Below are 17358 nucleotides of genomic sequence, written 5' to 3'. Positions count from 1 at the left end.
AACAACAGAGTGTGTACCTTAATACCTGCAGCGGAAATTGTTGATGTTGATTTCGCTATCAAAACGAGTTGCTCCAAATCTTTCTTTGAATCACTAGGAAACAAAGATTGTTCTTGTTCATAAACTAAGTGTTTGTAGTGTGTCGTTTGAATATTGGAAAAAAAAGTAACGTTTTGATTTACTCCGTTTTCTCTCTTTTTCTTCACGTTTTGTTATTGTCCCTCGTCTGAAAAGAAGAGATCTCCTTTTAAAAGGAGAGGTTTGAACAATTACAACTTCTTAACTGTTCCTTCTTCTTTTCAAAAACAACCTTATCAATTATTTAATTCTTTTTCAAAGATTAAATAAAACGGATCAGATCGAATTGGTCCACATGGATTGGCGACCGTACCCATGACCCACCAAAGACTTAGATAACATCTCTTAATTGAATATTTACTTCTTATATGACATAATGGAGATATTTGTAGTCTTCAAGAACAATTATTTTTATAATAAAAATAAAATAAAATTAAAAAAATTATGTTAACTTCTAAAATAATACAAGTATTTTGATATAAATATTTCTAGTAAATAGACAACTATTTCGAGACGGGGGCGTAAGTTTTCACTTTCGTGTGCGGATAATATTGCTAGGTTACATCATGCATGCAAATCTTTTATTTAATTAAAAAATAATATGAGTTTATGAAGTTTTTGATAACGCCTCTTTAATTTTAATTTTGCGTTCATTAATTGGCAATTAAAAATAAGAATGAAAAGTCGCTAACTATTTGTGCGTATGGATCAAAAGCTGGCTGCTACAATTAAGCCATGTGCAACATGATGCTTATTTTTTAATTTTCTAAAGATAGCCTAATGGCTGCGTGACTTTCTTCTTAATTACACCACAACTCCAATGGGCAAGTCATAAAGTTATAATTTTGATTTGGGTTTAATTAGTTTGTTTGATACAATTGAAAGTGTCTTTGAATTTGTTTTTATAGAATAAGTAATTACTTTTTTTTCAAAAAAAAAAAAAGTATTTTTTAATCTGAGGATTGCTCTTGAGTGGGGATCATGGTGAGTCTTGAGTTGAAGGCAGACCAGGATCTGGATTTGATAAGGGTGGAGGTTGAATCTATAGAGATCAAGGTTGGTGTCACTATAACTGAGGATCGGGATCAAAGTCAAGAGTATGGGTGGATCGAGGACAGGATTCTGATCGAGATTCGGGTCAGGGTAGAGGTTGGGTCCTAATAAAAGTTGGGATTCGGGGTTGGGGTCAGATAGGGAGTCGAATTTTGATCTCGAGTTAGGATATGGGTCTGGATATAGGGTTTGATGTTAGGTTGGGACTTGGGAGTCAAGGTCATGATCATAGTCGACTTAGGGTGAGTTCTTGTCTTGGGTTGAGGTTGGGGTTGGGATCGAGATCATGATAAGGGTTGGGCTTCAGTCCTCAGGTCGGGGTCTAGGTCTGGGTGGATTAGGCGGTGGTAAGGTTAAAAGAGAATTTTTGAAAATGTTTTTTTTTACTTTATTAAAGAAACCCATTTTCTTTAAATTAGAGAAAAATAAGTCTATTCGAAAATTATTTTTTAAAATATTTAAGTTAATCAAACATGAGAAAATTGAATTATTTTTTTTTTATTAATGTTATCCATTCATATCAAACATATTCTTAAAGTAGAATTTTTATTGTTAAAACTGATTTCAATCTAGCGATTTAAAGTTTTTTAATTTTAAGAGATAATTGTGAGTCAAAACCATTTAACCTAAATCCTAATCAATATCTTACCAAATTCATATAAGTGAATTGCAGTTCAATCTATTTAAGTTAAATTAGCTCAAATTCAATTCAATCCGTTCATTTTGTAAACACCATTCGTTTTCCATAATAATAATAATAATAAAATGTCCCTTTAACAAAAAAAAAAATCAATAAATAAACAAATAAATAAATAAATAAATAATTGATCTAATACCGTAGAACAAATTGGTCCATACTTTTACTTTTACAGTCAAAGTCAAACTTTCTTATTCCATGCAACGTGGAATCTCTTTACTTCAAATTTGTGGCTGAATAGATCATCTAAATCTAGGTCAAACTCGACACCATGGTTTATCAAATTAAACTGTGATTGGGTATTCCCCTCCGATCAATTTTAGTTATTTTATTCACTTAAAAGTAATTGATTAAAAAAATACTTTATTCGTTTCAATTTATTTATCTTTTATATTAATTTTTTTCTTATTTATTTTAACAAATCAAAAGACTTTTATTATTCATACTAATATTAATACTTAATAAAATAATAATAGTGAAATAAAGAATTACAAAATATTATTAATAAAATTAGCTTAATAAACACATTCTAAAAAAATTAAAAAATTGTGTCAAGTCATGAATATGAGCTCAGTTAAATAACTTTATTTATTTGGTACAATTAGTTTAATAAACACAATTAATTAAAAAAACATTAAAAATTGTATCAAGTCATGAATATGAGACAAATTAAATAATTTTATTTATTTGAGGTATAAAACTGATAAATTATTATTATTGTTCATATAATTAGATCAAAATTATAGAAAAAACTACACTAAAACAGCAGCCAAAACTATACTAAATCCATCAGAAACTACATTAAAACAATGGAAAATGCATAAGTACCCCTCAGCCTATACCCGAAATCCCAGAGACACACCTAACCTTTACTAAGGTCCTATTACCCCCCCGAACTTATTTTATATGTAATATTCTACCCCTTTTTGGCCTACGTGGCACTGTCTTGTGGGCCCAGCGCATGTTGACATTTTTTCGAGGATAGTGCCACGTAGGCCGAAAAGGGGTATAATATTATAGATAAATTAAGTTCGGGGGGGGGGGGGGGGTAATAGGACCTTAGTAAAGGTTAGGTGTGTCTTTGGGATTTCGGGCATAGGCTAGGGGGTACTTATGCATTTTCCCTTAAAACAATAGTAAAGCAAAACAAATTCAAAAAATTAAATAATATAAATGAATAATTAAATTAATAGAAGTGATAAAACTCTCACATAATTTAATATAAATAACACTATGAAAAATAGAGAATAATAAAGTCTCACATAACTTAAATATGTATTTGACAATTTCACCGTAATTCGCCAATCTTTTCTTTTTCTTTCAGTGTTTTCACTCAAAATTCAACTCCGCAGGGGCAAGCTGTGGCCCCCACTAACTCCACCAACCTTTTCCTATCTAGATTCTAGTTTCAGCATAATCTTTTCAAACTAAATTCATTTGTTCATGAATTTTTTTACTTTTAAAAAAAATAAAATGACACATCTTTAAATTATAAACATATCAGATACATTAAAATGGTTATCAATTTAAGATTTTAAACACATACAAAAAATAAACAAAGTCTTTTTTTTTCAAAATTCACTTCTAAAGTCGCATCTTTCAATTGGAGTTGAAGTCTAAAGGAGAGTACTTTCGAGTTGTCATTTGCCCAATCATGTAAAAAGTTATAATCAAAACATTGCTAAAAATAAATGTTATTCTTTTAAAACAGTAAATAAAAACAGAGGAAAAATTTCTTTCAATTTTTTATTTGTGTTATTTACGAAAAATCAACATTTGATTATAAGAATTTCTGAATTTCAATACAACTTTAAGTTGTATTTGGTATTTGATAAATACCCAAAACCTTATTTACTTTTTTTTTTCACCTTCACTATATTTATTTTTTTCGTATTTTAATTTTATTTAAATTATATATATATGGAGAGAGAGAAATTACATTCTGACAATCTTATATTATTTATAAAAATTATAACAAAACACAACCCTCATCATCAACTCAAACTTAATAAATTTTAACAAGTAAAATAAATAAATTTATAATAGCATACAATAGCTCGAATTAAATCTAATCTATCATATTATTTAAATTATCTATTTTGAAATAATACCCATAAAGTAAATTTATTGTATATTTCACATAAATTATTCAAGTTGAGTATTCTAATAAATTCTTTAAAATGTATAATACAGTCAAACACAATTTCATATCCAATTTTGAATTCACTTTAAAATAAAGTGAATTCTATTTTTATTTTCACGGCCAAACGCGTCATTTATCAAACTTCAATTTCCTTTTCATTTCTTGGTTGACTGACGATACCCACCAACTCCACCACCTCATTCCGCCGTGCTCAGCTCTCTTACTCTACGTCTTCTTAACTCATATAAGACGCAAGTTTTTGTACCTATAACTGAAGACCAATTTTGCAGTTCAACTGTTCGACGATTTGCCCCAATTAATCACAACGTAAATTTCTTCTACTCTAACCTTTTTTCAATTTCAGTGAATTATCTATCTCTCTGATAAATTGGAAGTTGGGAAAAAGATAAAAGTTGAATTTTTTTAAGGTTGTTTTGTTCTCTGTTTGCTCGTTTGGACTCAAGTATTTGTAAAGTAAAAATATTGTATATTGTTTCGTTTTTGGAAGAGTTTGGTGATATATGATATTTGGGAATTAAATATATTGTGGAACGAATAAAGTTGTGTTTACTGAAGCAGATGTTTGTTTGGAGTTGAAGCTGGTTGGTTGATCTATGGGTATTACTGTTTGTGGTGATAGTTGTTCAATTTCAAGGGTAAAGTTTGTTGTTATCATAATGCTGCTTCAGACCCTTTTCAGATTTGTTTAAGTTTGGAGAGTTTAGGGTGCTATATCTTAAATTCAAAGTGTATATTTGCATAGGCAGAAGAAGGTCTATTGCAGTGATATAAGGTTTCAGTTGCAGTGTTGAGAAGGGTATTAAAGATAATATATTTTGGAGTTTAGTCATTGTATTGAAGTGTTTGAGATGGATAATTCAAATCGGTCATACAGTAGGAATTCTGATCATTTGGGTGTGAATAAATTTGGGAAGAATATCAACAAGAGTCCTCCTATACACCAACCCAATTTCAACAATGCAAATAGTGCTAGGCAACAACCTCAACCTCAGGTTTACAATATTAACAAGAATGATTTTCGGAGCATTGTTCAACAACTGACAGGTTCACCATCTCAAGAGCCTCCAGCTAGACCTCCCCAGAATCCTTCTAAGCCTCCGAGTATGAGATTACAAAAGATTCGGCCACCACCTTTGACTCCTATAAATCGTCCCCAAATTCCAATCCACCCTCCAGCACAGATCCCTGCCCCAGCTCGACCTGCAGGTGGTGTTCCTTACCAGAACAATATTGTAAGACCGCCTCCCCACTATGGTCAGCCCTCACCGCCTATGTTACCTCCAACTCCTGGAGATGTTTGGACAAATACAACTGAGTCTCCAATTTCAGTTTATATGCGTTATCTTCAAAATTCAATAATAGATTCAGGGCCTAAACTAACACAATTTCAAGGTCCTGGTCATTTTCAAGCACATCCAGCATCATCTGGTTTGCTTCCTAATCCTTCAATGCCACCTTTTCCATCTCCTAGAATGAATGGCCCTCCTCCTCTCCCATTTGCTCGGATGAATGGTCCTCCTCCGCGTCTTCTATCTCCTAGAATGAATGGGCCACCTCTTCTCCCATCTCCTAGAATGAATGGTCCTCCTCCACCTCTTCCTTCTCCGGGAATAAATGGGCCTCCTCCTTTGCCTTCACCTACTTCTCAGTATCTTTTGCCTTCACCCACTGGCTTCTTGAATTTGTTATCTCCCCGTTCCCCTTATCCATTTCTTTCTCCAGGTATGCAGCATCCTCCACCGCTGACACCAAATTTCTTCTTCTCTCCTATGGCACAGCCTGGAGGTTTTGGCGCTGGACCACAATTTCCTCCTTCTCCTGGTTATGGATTTCCGTTGTCACCTTCTGGGTTCTTCCCCATGTCAAGTCCAAGATGGAGGGGTCAATAGCACCACCACGAAGAGAGCTGCTGATCTTGATGAATTCTTTGCTTCGAGTTTTGTCAAAGTGGTAGATCTCTTTCAAATTAAAGCTTTTTCCCTGTGGATATGCAGTGTACACAATGTAAGAGATCCTTCTGAACGTGTTTATACTTTTTTTCTTTGTTTTTCTTAACATATATTTCAAATATTTGACTCTTTCAATGTAGAGTTTGTAGCAGATGTATCTCTTTATTTGCGTAGCCCTTATTTAGTACATTTAGCAACTCTCAACTGAATAGTTGAAAAGGTCAGGCTTGTTAGATGATAGTTAATTGAATTTTATATGTAGCTGGAAAGGTTCTTGTATTCCTTGTAATGTCAACTTTGGGATCAAATATTTTGGTTCTTTTTCCTATCATGTAGATCAATTTTCAGTTTGTTGCCTTTGGGATCAATTGTTTATTTAAAGAAAATTATCTGCTTATTGTTTCATTTGTGAATGATATCATTATCCTTTCTGCCATACAGAACTATGTTTATATCCCTCTTCCTAATTTTTTCTTCTCACATGGTCTTCTCCAAAAAAGTCCCGGGGGTTTGACTGGCTGACTGTTTTAGTTGAAATAATATCTATGCTAAATTCCGTATGAAAAATACAATATTTGTTTGTTATTTTGTAGTCTTGTATTCCTGCATTAGGTATGTTGCTATTTTATTCCCAGTGTAATATGGAGTAACAACACACTTGGTAGTTGTTACTAAATAGCAAATAGCAATACATGTAAAAGAACACACAAATGACAAAAGTGTCGTTTATTTATTTATTTAATTAATTAATTATAGTTAACCATTTCTTACTCATTATCTGTCATTTGTTTCCAATAGTGTTTGTAGCATTATATTTGAAGTTATAAAAAGGGTGATTTAAGTACCTTTTTATATTTAGAAGATGAATGCCGTATTTACTTTTTCGTACTTATAAAGAAAAGAGTTCGGTTTTCATTTATCCCTTTGTCTCATATTTTAATGTCAAAAAATATGTAATTTAACATGTCAAGAATGTTAATTTTTGATTTTCTGATTGTGTGAGTTGCTCATTTTCTGGAGGAATGCTCTCTCATTTGGTTGCTTGGCAGGTGAAACAGGTAGAACTATTAGGTTAATACCATATTAATATTAGGGGAAAAGAGAGGAGGGTTTGGAGGTGGAAAGGGTCAACAGATCTGAGTAATTGTAAGTGCAGTTCCTAATTTCATTGAGTATACAATAATCTATCTATTCAATCAAATTATATGAACCTCTTTGGTAATAGCAGAACACTGGATATTCTTGTCCTGAGTGACTCTGGGATGATGCTTTTAGATGTGTCCTCCTTATAAAACAGAACGATATCCCTTAGTACACTATCTGTCTATAAGTCGAATGTAGGTGCTACATGTATATGTTGCTGAAGCATTCTATTGCAGTATCACCATTTTAGACCAGCGGAAGAAGAAAACCTAAGAAACTCATTTTTAATTCTGAAAACAAACAAATGATAGTGGATGATGTTTGAGGCAGATAGAGGTTAGAAACAATGTTAAAACCTAGAACATTCCACATTTGCATAAGTTGGTGAAGTACGGCCCAGGACAGTTATGCAAGGTGATCTCTCAAATGCAGATTACCATTTTGTTTGGAAAAGTGAAAGCATATGAATGGTTAACATCCCAAAGCTGTTAAACTGTTTACAGCTCCCGAAAGCTGTTTCAGAGTCCTATAAATTTACTCTGCTCATATTGTTGGGATCTTTTGGAGGTTATCTTTTATCACTACAATAGACTCTTACTACCTTCGATCTAATACATTTTGTTTTCATATGCACTGCACAGATACATGTATTATCATATGTCCACAGTAGTTTAAGTGTGTTTCTTTCATCTCTTTAGCATACTTGTGATACTAGTGGCAGTAATTTGCTCATGTGATTTGATACTTAACAATCTTGTTGCTGTTAACGGTGCTACCCACAACTAACCACTTGAAGTTTTCCGCATTGTTTTGGGTCTTGGTTTGCGGCTATCATGTGATGCCTCATATCTGTTGATGATTATCTTGTCATGTTCTCATCTTTCAGTTGAATATTAAATTGCTTTTAGTGGCTGATCTGGCTGCTTCATCCAGTTAAGCTATAGCCTATAGCCTTCTGGAAGAAAAATCCCAGTTTGATAGTATTGAATGAGCTTTTCGCTTTACCATCTGGCCAATAGAATGTGTTCCCATTGCATATAAAGTCAGGAGACTGGTTTGTTTCCTCCTACTTGCCTTAAAATAAGTTGTTTTTAGGCCTATAATTTCTATGATTCATGCACCAAGGGTTACAAGGCAAATGCAGTATGATGACTTTAATTCATCAACTTGTTGCTAACTGCCAAACTTGTTTGCTGTATGCTTTCCTCATTGCAAAGATATGTTTGCGTCTGTGTCTGCATATAGAACAGTGAGATTAAAGATTTTTATTTGTCTGCTGGAAGTTGACGGGTGATATGATGCTTCATTCGTCAATGAAAAAATGCACATCAAAAACTTTTTAGTACTAAGTTACAACAGTTGAGGCCAACAAAACAAATTAAGATTTGCAACATCAGTCTGATATCACGGTTCCAAATTATGAAATCCCTTCAATATGTTGTAGAAATTTTAAAAATTATAACTACCTATTTATGGTTGGAATGGAGCAAGTAACGTTCCATTGAACTTAGATTATACAATGCTAATATACTGAATGCAATCTCACAAGTAGGGTCTGGAGAGACGGAGTAAAGTGATATAAGCTTTTAATTATTTGGATTGGTTTGGTTGGAAAAAATTAAAGAACTATTTACTGGAATATGATGTCAATTGGTTACCGATTGGTAGTTTCTCAGGCATCGACTACCCCCACTAACAAAAAAGAGCCCACACCATTTTGGACTGACCATCATTGATGGAGAAGCCAAGAAATAATCTGAGTCATTTCTTGATTGGTATACCACATGAATAAATCTTGAAATACTGGGGCAAAAGTATCTTACAGTAAGGATTTAATTAGCTGTACAATACTATTTAGGGACACTCTCATGTGGAATAGTACTACTACATTCAAATTTAGAATAAATAAGAAAGGGACCTTTCTTTCCATTAAAGCAGAATAGGTAATAAAAGTCCATCAAAGATGGTAAGTGATAAGTATTTCTTTATCGTTAATTAGATGTTTTGAGTTTGAATCTTAGGTACGAAAAATCGAATGAAAAAAAAAAAGAAAAAAAAAGGAGATAAGAGAGAATCATTCCTGAAAACTACTTGGACCGTAGAGTGAAGACAAAAGAACATGCGTGTCCACGAATAGGAATGTATGTGCTTCTTTGCAGGATGAAAAGTTTACTATTTATAATACAGAACACTAATAAATGATGTTAAATTCAACAAAAGGTCCTACAAGTAGCAATGAAAGCAAAAAGAGCAACAAAAACAATAGAGCCAATTAAAAATAAGAAAAAAAAGTCATATATAACTTATTTATTATTGTAACGACATGTTCCCGTCATTATAGGAAAAGTCAACGGGAAAAAATTTTGAGCCGGAAAACTTTTTCGTAGTATCTTGAGATTTCCCAACCTAGTCCAGATTTGGACGAAATCAGAGTCATTAAAGTCTAGGGAAATCTGGTAGCAATTAGGTGATCTAATTATGAATTTGATTACATGAGTAGATAGATAAGTCGTTAAGAAACCCGTACGACTTTACGAAATTAAATTCAGGCGAGTAGAACTCCCGAAATTGATCGTAGCGTGAACGGGTAGTTTCTGAGTGTCGTTGGTTGAAGGTGCATTGTGAAATGGAGTCTTGGAATTATTAATTTTGCTCACTGGTTCCGTGCAAGCTGCTGAGATTGGATTTCTGCCACCAGGGCGGGGCCGCTGTAGCGGGGTGGGTACCGCCGTGGCGGGGCAGACGTGACTTAAAGTCGAAAATAAACCCCAAAAATGTTTTATTATGTAATTTTCGAACTTGAGAGCTAAGGAACGAACCCAGTGCTTTTCTTGACAGTTTTCCACCATTCTTGAGGCTAAAGGTAAGATTTTCACTCCCCGAATCCGTTATTCGATTCGTAGAACGTAATCTAATGGGTAATTATCGATGGGGAAGGGTTTTGATCTGGGAATTACAGTGGGAAAAACCCTAATTTGGATATTGGGATCATGAGTTTGATTTAGGGTTGATAGGATTGTTAGTAATCCGGGTAATTTGTGGTTATTTATTGATTTTCGTGTTATATTGATTGTTTGTAGACCAAGAACAGCCAGAACGAATCCGGAAAGGGAAGGATCAAGTTTCTTAAGGGATTCAAGCTTTGTTTGAGGTAGGTGTTGGTTGTGATTCTATAATTCTGTGATGTATGTTTGTTCTTGCTTCATTATGATACATGTATGTATGCGAATGTTGCATTATTGATCACATTAATTGTAAATGAGGATATATGAATGAAGAATGCCATGACTTGATTGTATGATTATGAGAATGTACTTTGTGATTGTGATTGTGGCTTGTTGAATGGATCGGGTGTTGCGTTCCGACACACTAACTTGGATCGGTTTTCACGTTCCGGCATAATTATGGGATCGGTCGCCACATTCCGGCATAATCATTGGATCGGGTACCACGTTCTGGCATAATCATTGGATCGGGTACCGCGTTTCGATAAGCTAATAGTTTGGGTTTTATGAGAGGACCATTGACTTGACATAACTGTATAATTAAGACTTGTCAAATGCTCCGTTGTTCTTGAATATTGTTGATATTGTATATATTCAGTATATGCATGTTGTTATATTGTTGTAATGACTTATATATGTTGCACTTAGTGGGATAGCCGTGTGATCCTACCAGTACATTGTAGTTGTGTATTGATATTGCACTTGCTCTTTCTTTGTTGAGTACAAGGCATCTTCAAGTGGCTATTAACAGACCTCGTTTAGAAGATCAGTGATCGTTCGAATTCAAGAGTGAGCCAGTTCTTCCGGGCTTCCATGAGTTCTCTTTCTGTCTATGTCCACCTTTCGGACTTAGACTTTCTAGTTAGTTATTAGTACATTAGTTTGAGGTTGTAACCCTTCTTGTTTAGATTTATGGATCTTGTTAGAGTTTTGGTACATTAACTTTTAGGTTCTAGGATTTACTTCCGCATTTGTTTAGTTGTTAGACTATTGTTTTGGAGTTTATGGGAACTCCCTATTTCTTTCCTTAGCATTTAACTTGTTTCTGTAACTTAAATGTCTTAGTATTTTGATTTAGTTGGTTAGCTAATTAGCATAAATGGTTCTCCCACCGGAGGATTAGTGTGGGTGCCAATCACGATGGTCTGAGTCGTGACAATTATTCAACTACCAAACAACCTGTAAGCAGGGGCGTAGCTAGAGCTACCCCAAAGTGTCCAACTGGACACCCTTCGCCAAAAATTACGTTGTATATGTATGTCAAATTCTACATTAAAAGGATATATAATTAAGTTGGACATCCTTGACAAAAGTTATGTCTTTGGCATAGTGGTAATAGATGTTTATTTGATTGAAGGAGTTTTGGGTTCGAACCCCAAATAGCATAATATTTTATTTTATTTTTTGATAGCCACAAATAATTATTTTTGAATACCTTTAATTAAATTTCTGACTTCGTCACTGCCCGTAAGTGTTATCGTAAAGTGGTACATTCTCATTGATATCCAGCATTCTTGTCAACTTGGCCGACTACAATATTTCACCAATGGTATGTGAAGGTAAACGCATACCAATTATGGAATTGGATAGGATTAGGTGAGGGACCATTTTAATAATTTTAAACCTCATCGACCCACCAATAAGTTAAAAGTAAAACTCTCTCACGTTTTAGCTGATGTTGACAAGTGGTATTCAATTAATCCACCAATAAATTTAAAATATTACTATATATCTATCGTTGAAAAATAAAAGAAGATACCTCCTTCTATCTATATTACTTTCCGTCTTTCCAACAGTACGAATAGGCAAGGCCATGGGAATTCCCAATTGCTATAACTAAATCCTAACCAACACGGATCGTAAAAATATTTTCTAATAAAAGTGATTTTGTTAAAAAAAAAAAAAAAACTCAAATTGAAAACTTTAATAAAGAATGATTGAATGAAGAAATATATATCACTTTATCACAATTCGTGTTGATCACTTCCTATTCGTATTATAATTTTTCCAACATATATGCTTTTAGCATAATTTTTAAAATTATTGTTCTTACTATCTCAATTTATGTAAAATTATTTAATTAAATATGAAATTCAAGAATTAATAATATTTTTAAACTTATGATAAAAATAAATTAAAAATACTTGTGCGATTATAAAATCATTTCACGATAAAAAAATGGTTTTGCAGTAAAACCTTTTGTCATTTAGGGTAACCCAATTATCTATTCTCCTCCCTTCTACAGTCTCATTATTTTCTATTGGCAAAGTTCTTGTTCTTGAAAAAGCGTGAGACAAGTCCATTTATTTGAAAATTTAAGATATTAATAATATATTAAAATATTTTTTAATTTGTAGTTTTAAATGTGCATATAAAATGTTGAAATTAAGGACTTGTCAAATTAGTAAAGAGGCAATTTTTGTTTATAAATAAAAAAGTAAGTAAGACCGACAATTTTAAAATAAGATAGATATGTTTTTGAAAGCAAACTTTGATTTTTGTCTATACACTCTTGGAGACGATACGAAATGTTGAGAGAATTCGAATTCTCTTGCAAATGGCGCTGTTTTCACATATTCTTCTTGCAATAAAAAGGAAGTGACTAATTATTCCATGTGTATCATATTATTTTACCTCCATTCGTTTTACATATTCAAAGATTTAGAGTCTGCATGACATTGCTGCAAAAAATGACTTATTTTTAGAAATATTTTTTTAAAATGATTTTTTAGAAAAGTGATTTTGAAAAATAATAATTGTTGTTTGGTTAATTATTTAAAAAGTGCTTTTGATAAGTAGATTGTGTTTGACTAATCATTTTTTAAAAGTGTTTTTGTGAGTCAAATTACGAAAAAGACAAGTATCAATGCATTTTTAATATTATGATTATTTTATAATGAGAAAAATATTTTAAATATTTATTATAAAGTATAGAATTAATATTTTACTTTTATTAAATTAATATTACATATTTAAATTTTGAATCATTATTATATATATATATAAATAAAAAATAAATTAAATAGTAATATGATATTAACATAATAATTTAAATATACTTAAAAATATGAAGCAAAATGATTTAAAAACCATTCCACAAATTGAAATCACTACCTAATGAAATTCACCACAATAAATAAATAAATAAATAAGAAATATATTGCCAAATATGTATATATGGCAAGGAGAGTTTGATCTTGAAAAAAATAATTTTCTGCTTCTGTTTCTGCTTTTTTAAAGAAACAGAAATTTTTAGACCTTAATTTCTCTAAAAAAAAAAAACACTTCTTCGTCAAAATAAGTGTTTTTGGCCTCCCAACAATAATGTTGAACATGCTCTTAATTAGAACTATATTTTATTAAACAAATCTTATTAAAGTTGGAGGGCATAGTTGTCCATTGAGTAATTTCCTTAGATAGTCATCCATATTTGAGATATTACCTAGTAATATCACTTATGTTTGTTTTTGGACTACAATATCACTCAACTTTACATATTTTCCTCAATATATATTTGACACAGAAGAAACATTATTCTCTCTCCTATTGAGATGCCATCACACATTATTTATTTATTTTATTAAAAAAATTAACTTTTTAAAATAACTCATATTATATTCAGTAAAAAGAAAACAAAAAAAATAATTCTTGATTATTTATCATTTTTAGTTTTTTACTTTAGCATATTAAGAGATATACATTTTTTATTCTATTATTACATTTAACATTAATTATTTTTCTAAAATTATTTCTCAATTCATTCATTCATTAATTTCTTAAAGAATATGCAAAGTGCACACTTTTAATGGAATGTCATATAATGACATTCTTTTTTTAAATACTATTTTATAAAAAATAAAAAAAAGGGGAAATTAAGTTGCTATTCCTTCCGTCCATTTTTACATCTTTACTTGTTCAGTATTAATTTGACATATATCTTAAAGAATAATAAAGATAATTTTACTATATCAATCTTTGAAAATAATAAATTTATATTTTAAAAAATGCATTGACAAATGACTATAATTACTAATAACAGTGAATTAGGAACTAAGTAATAAATTATCACTCAATTTTTTAAAATAAACAAGTAACAAATGAATAATTATTTATAATGTAATGAATAAATAAAAATGGACAGAGGGAATAGTTGCTAGAAAAAAAATCCGTAAAAAGAGTTAGTTGATATAATACTTTTAATTTTTTTATGAGTACGTGAAAATTGTTCTCTAACATCACTTTTCTTTTTCTTTTTTCTTTCGTTCACTTTTGCTTGTTTTTAATGTTCACCTTGCGCATTCTATAAGAACTTAAAAGAAGGAATGATTTAGAATAAATAATTAGTGTTAATCATAATAACATAAAATAAATATGAGTTTGTTTTAAAATGTTCACTTTGTTTTATGTAATTATTTTTTTACCGAGCATATCATATGGGTTGATTTGAAAAGTTATTTTTTTAAATTATTAGTAAAAAAAGGAATAATATCACATTCATTAGGAGAGAGAAATATGGTTTTTTATGTGAAGTATATTTTGAGGAAAATATTTAAAATTGGGTGATATTATAGTTCTAAAACAAACAAAAGTGATATTATTAGATAATTTTTCAAACATGAGTGACTATCTAAGAAAAATACTTCCAAGTTAAGAGTAATGTTTATGTATTATGCCTAAAATGAAGCAAGCGAGTAGTTGATTTAGATTATTAATATGGAAAGTTAATTGAAGCAAAACTTTCTATTTCCACTTGAAAATGACCCATAATAGAATGAAAAAAGAAAACAAAAAGAAAAATGAACACACAAAAGAAGGAAAAAAATGTCTCAACAAAACAAAAGTACGTATTTGTCTATTGCACACTTAGAAATATTAATTACATAATTAATTTGATAAGTTATTTTGTTACCACATTAATCACTCGATAAATATTTGTAATGATCCAAAACCGTCGTTAGTAGGAAAAGCAAAATCCGGAAAAAAATTGGGCCTTGTCCCGCCATAGCGGGCCAGATGCCGCTAGGGCGGCGGCGCCAGGGCGGGATAGGCAAGGCTGAGCATAAATTACGTGAAGTCTTATTTTCTTCATCTTTCTAAAATACCTAAATAAGTCGTAAAACACCCTAGAAACCTCAGAAAAGTTGTTGTAAGCTTGGGAAGGAAGGAGAAAGAGAATTCTAGCGTGAGGGTGGCGATAGCTTGCGGATTCTTGGCCGAATTCACCATCACGAAGCTCGAAAAACCGGTATCGAGGTCAAAAACTCCGTACAACTGCTTGGCGCCCAGGTAGGCTAGGTTTTATGAATTGAGTAGTTTAAATCTGTACTCACCGTGTAATATATGTAAATCAATGGTAGGATTTATGCGTAGACCTTCATGTACCGAAGGATTCATGATTTAAAACTCTAGAAAAAAGCCTTAGATGATGAATTAGGGCTGAGTATGCCTGAATTAGGGTTTGTATGAGGCGTGTTGATGAATAATCCATAGGTGATGGTTGTGACTCTATGATTGTGTGATGTATGATGTTCTTGTTTCATTATGATACATATATGTATATGAATGATGCATTATTGATCACACTTGTGGTATATGAGATAAATGAATTATGATTGCCATGAAATCATGACCTAAATGTATGATCTTGAGGATATACTTGTGTAACACCCCAGAAATTTTTTTGAACTAAGACTTGAACCATCCTTCGTTGTGAGTAGGATTTTACCGAGGAATTAAAATTTCTTAAGTGTTAAGTTCACTAGATGTAGCACCTTGAGTTCGAAAAGAACTAAATTGGAAATAGCAAACTCTGAAATTTTGCAAGTTATGCTTAAGTATGAGTTTTGGGTCGACTTCAAATGACCATAACTCGTAGCTCAGGATGAGTTAGGTGTGCTACTAGATACCGTATAAAAGACCTTTGACTTATCTTTCCAACGCCGCCGAGTTTGCTAAGTTTCGAGGTTGGATGAGTGAGATATGACCTTTTGAAGATAGGTTGTCCAGATAAGGAAAGTTAGCCGAAAATAAAGAGGGGTATTTTGGTCTTTTCCTTACCCAATCAGATTTAATTCATTTTTAGTAATATTTTAAGGGTCTAATCCTATTAGGTTCAGTTTTATAATCCTAAAATACGCCTAGGATTTTAGTTGAGAATTCAAGAAGAGAAAAGAAGAAGAGAAAAGAGGAGAAAAGAGAAAGGATGAGAGCGTTCGTCGAGATTCTTGCACCTTGTTGCGGATTTTCGCCATGGCTTTAATCCCTAAGAGGTATGTAAGCTTCCATAGTGTTGGGTTCTTTCACCCACACGCCAATCATGAATTATTCAGCGTAATTTCGTTCTTGAAATTTATGGATTTAAGTTCTTGATAAGTGTTCTTGAAGTTTATTAAGTTTTGAAGTAAGATTCTGCTTAGGTCAACTTTAAACGACCATATCTCTTAGAATATTAAGAGTTACGTGAGCCATAACCTATCTAATTAAAGGTAATTGAATCTACTTTCCAATCCCACCACTTTCACGTCAATCCAATATCTAAGTAAAAAGTTATGACTATTTTAGTAACCTATATAGTGCTGTTACGAATTAGCCGACGGGAAAATATTGAAATTAATCGGTTTTTGTCTTTTTACCTCCAAGAAAACCATCAACGAATTTCTTGACTAATAAAAAGCTCAAAACAATCAGATTTTCATCTTCACTCATGAAAATCATAATTTTTGGCTATAGAGATTTTAAGAAACTAACTCGAGAATCTCAAGAAAGGTCTTCTTGATTGTTTACCTTCAAGCTAGGGTTTCAAGGCTTCTAATCAAGTTCTTCTTCAAGATTCTTAAAGATTCTTAAAGATTCTTCAAGATTCTTCAAGAATCTTGTTCTTCTAGGTATGTAAGACTATCATAGTGTTGGACTAGTTCGTCCTCACACCCTACATCTACTTTCAGATCAGTAAAAGAGTAATCTAGGATACCTTCCCTAGATTTGAGTATTCTTGAGATAAGTTGATTTTGAGTTCTTGAATTCATGTTTCTTTTAAAAGTTCTATTCCTAATTATCGAATAGCTATATTGTTATTGAGATCCTTCATATCATGAATCATAACTCTTGAATTCATAATTCAAATTCAAGAGAGAGTTAAGAGTAGAGTTCAAGGAAGCCTTTGAGTTCAATTGTGAATCCTTTGAGATCAACTATCGATTTGAACTAAGTTTTGAGGAAGTAAGTCAGAGAATCAGAAGAGTCACATACATGAGTTTCATAATGTTATGT

General features: G+C 31.9%; 1 protein-coding gene across 1 annotated transcript; it reads left to right on the top strand.

The window, feature by feature from the left end:
• Positions 1 to 4532: 4532 nt before the first annotated feature.
• LOC125831617 (protein HAIKU1-like) lies at positions 4533 to 6269 on the top strand. Its single transcript, XM_049510784.1, has one exon. It carries the CDS (start codon positions 4841 to 4843, stop codon positions 5879 to 5881), a length of 1041 nt encoding a protein of 346 aa, XP_049366741.1. The 5' UTR covers positions 4533 to 4840; the 3' UTR covers positions 5882 to 6269.
• The last annotated feature ends 11089 nt before the right edge of the window (positions 6270 to 17358 follow it).

The sequence above is a fragment of the Solanum verrucosum genome, unplaced genomic scaffold, assembly GCF_900185275.1.
Source record: "Solanum verrucosum unplaced genomic scaffold, falcon-dt-bn FXZP01000049.1, whole genome shotgun sequence".
NCBI lineage: Eukaryota > Viridiplantae > Streptophyta > Magnoliopsida > Solanales > Solanaceae > Solanum > Solanum verrucosum.
The sequence above is the reverse complement of the archived record's forward strand: the minus strand, read 5'-3'. Positions and strand labels throughout refer to the sequence as shown.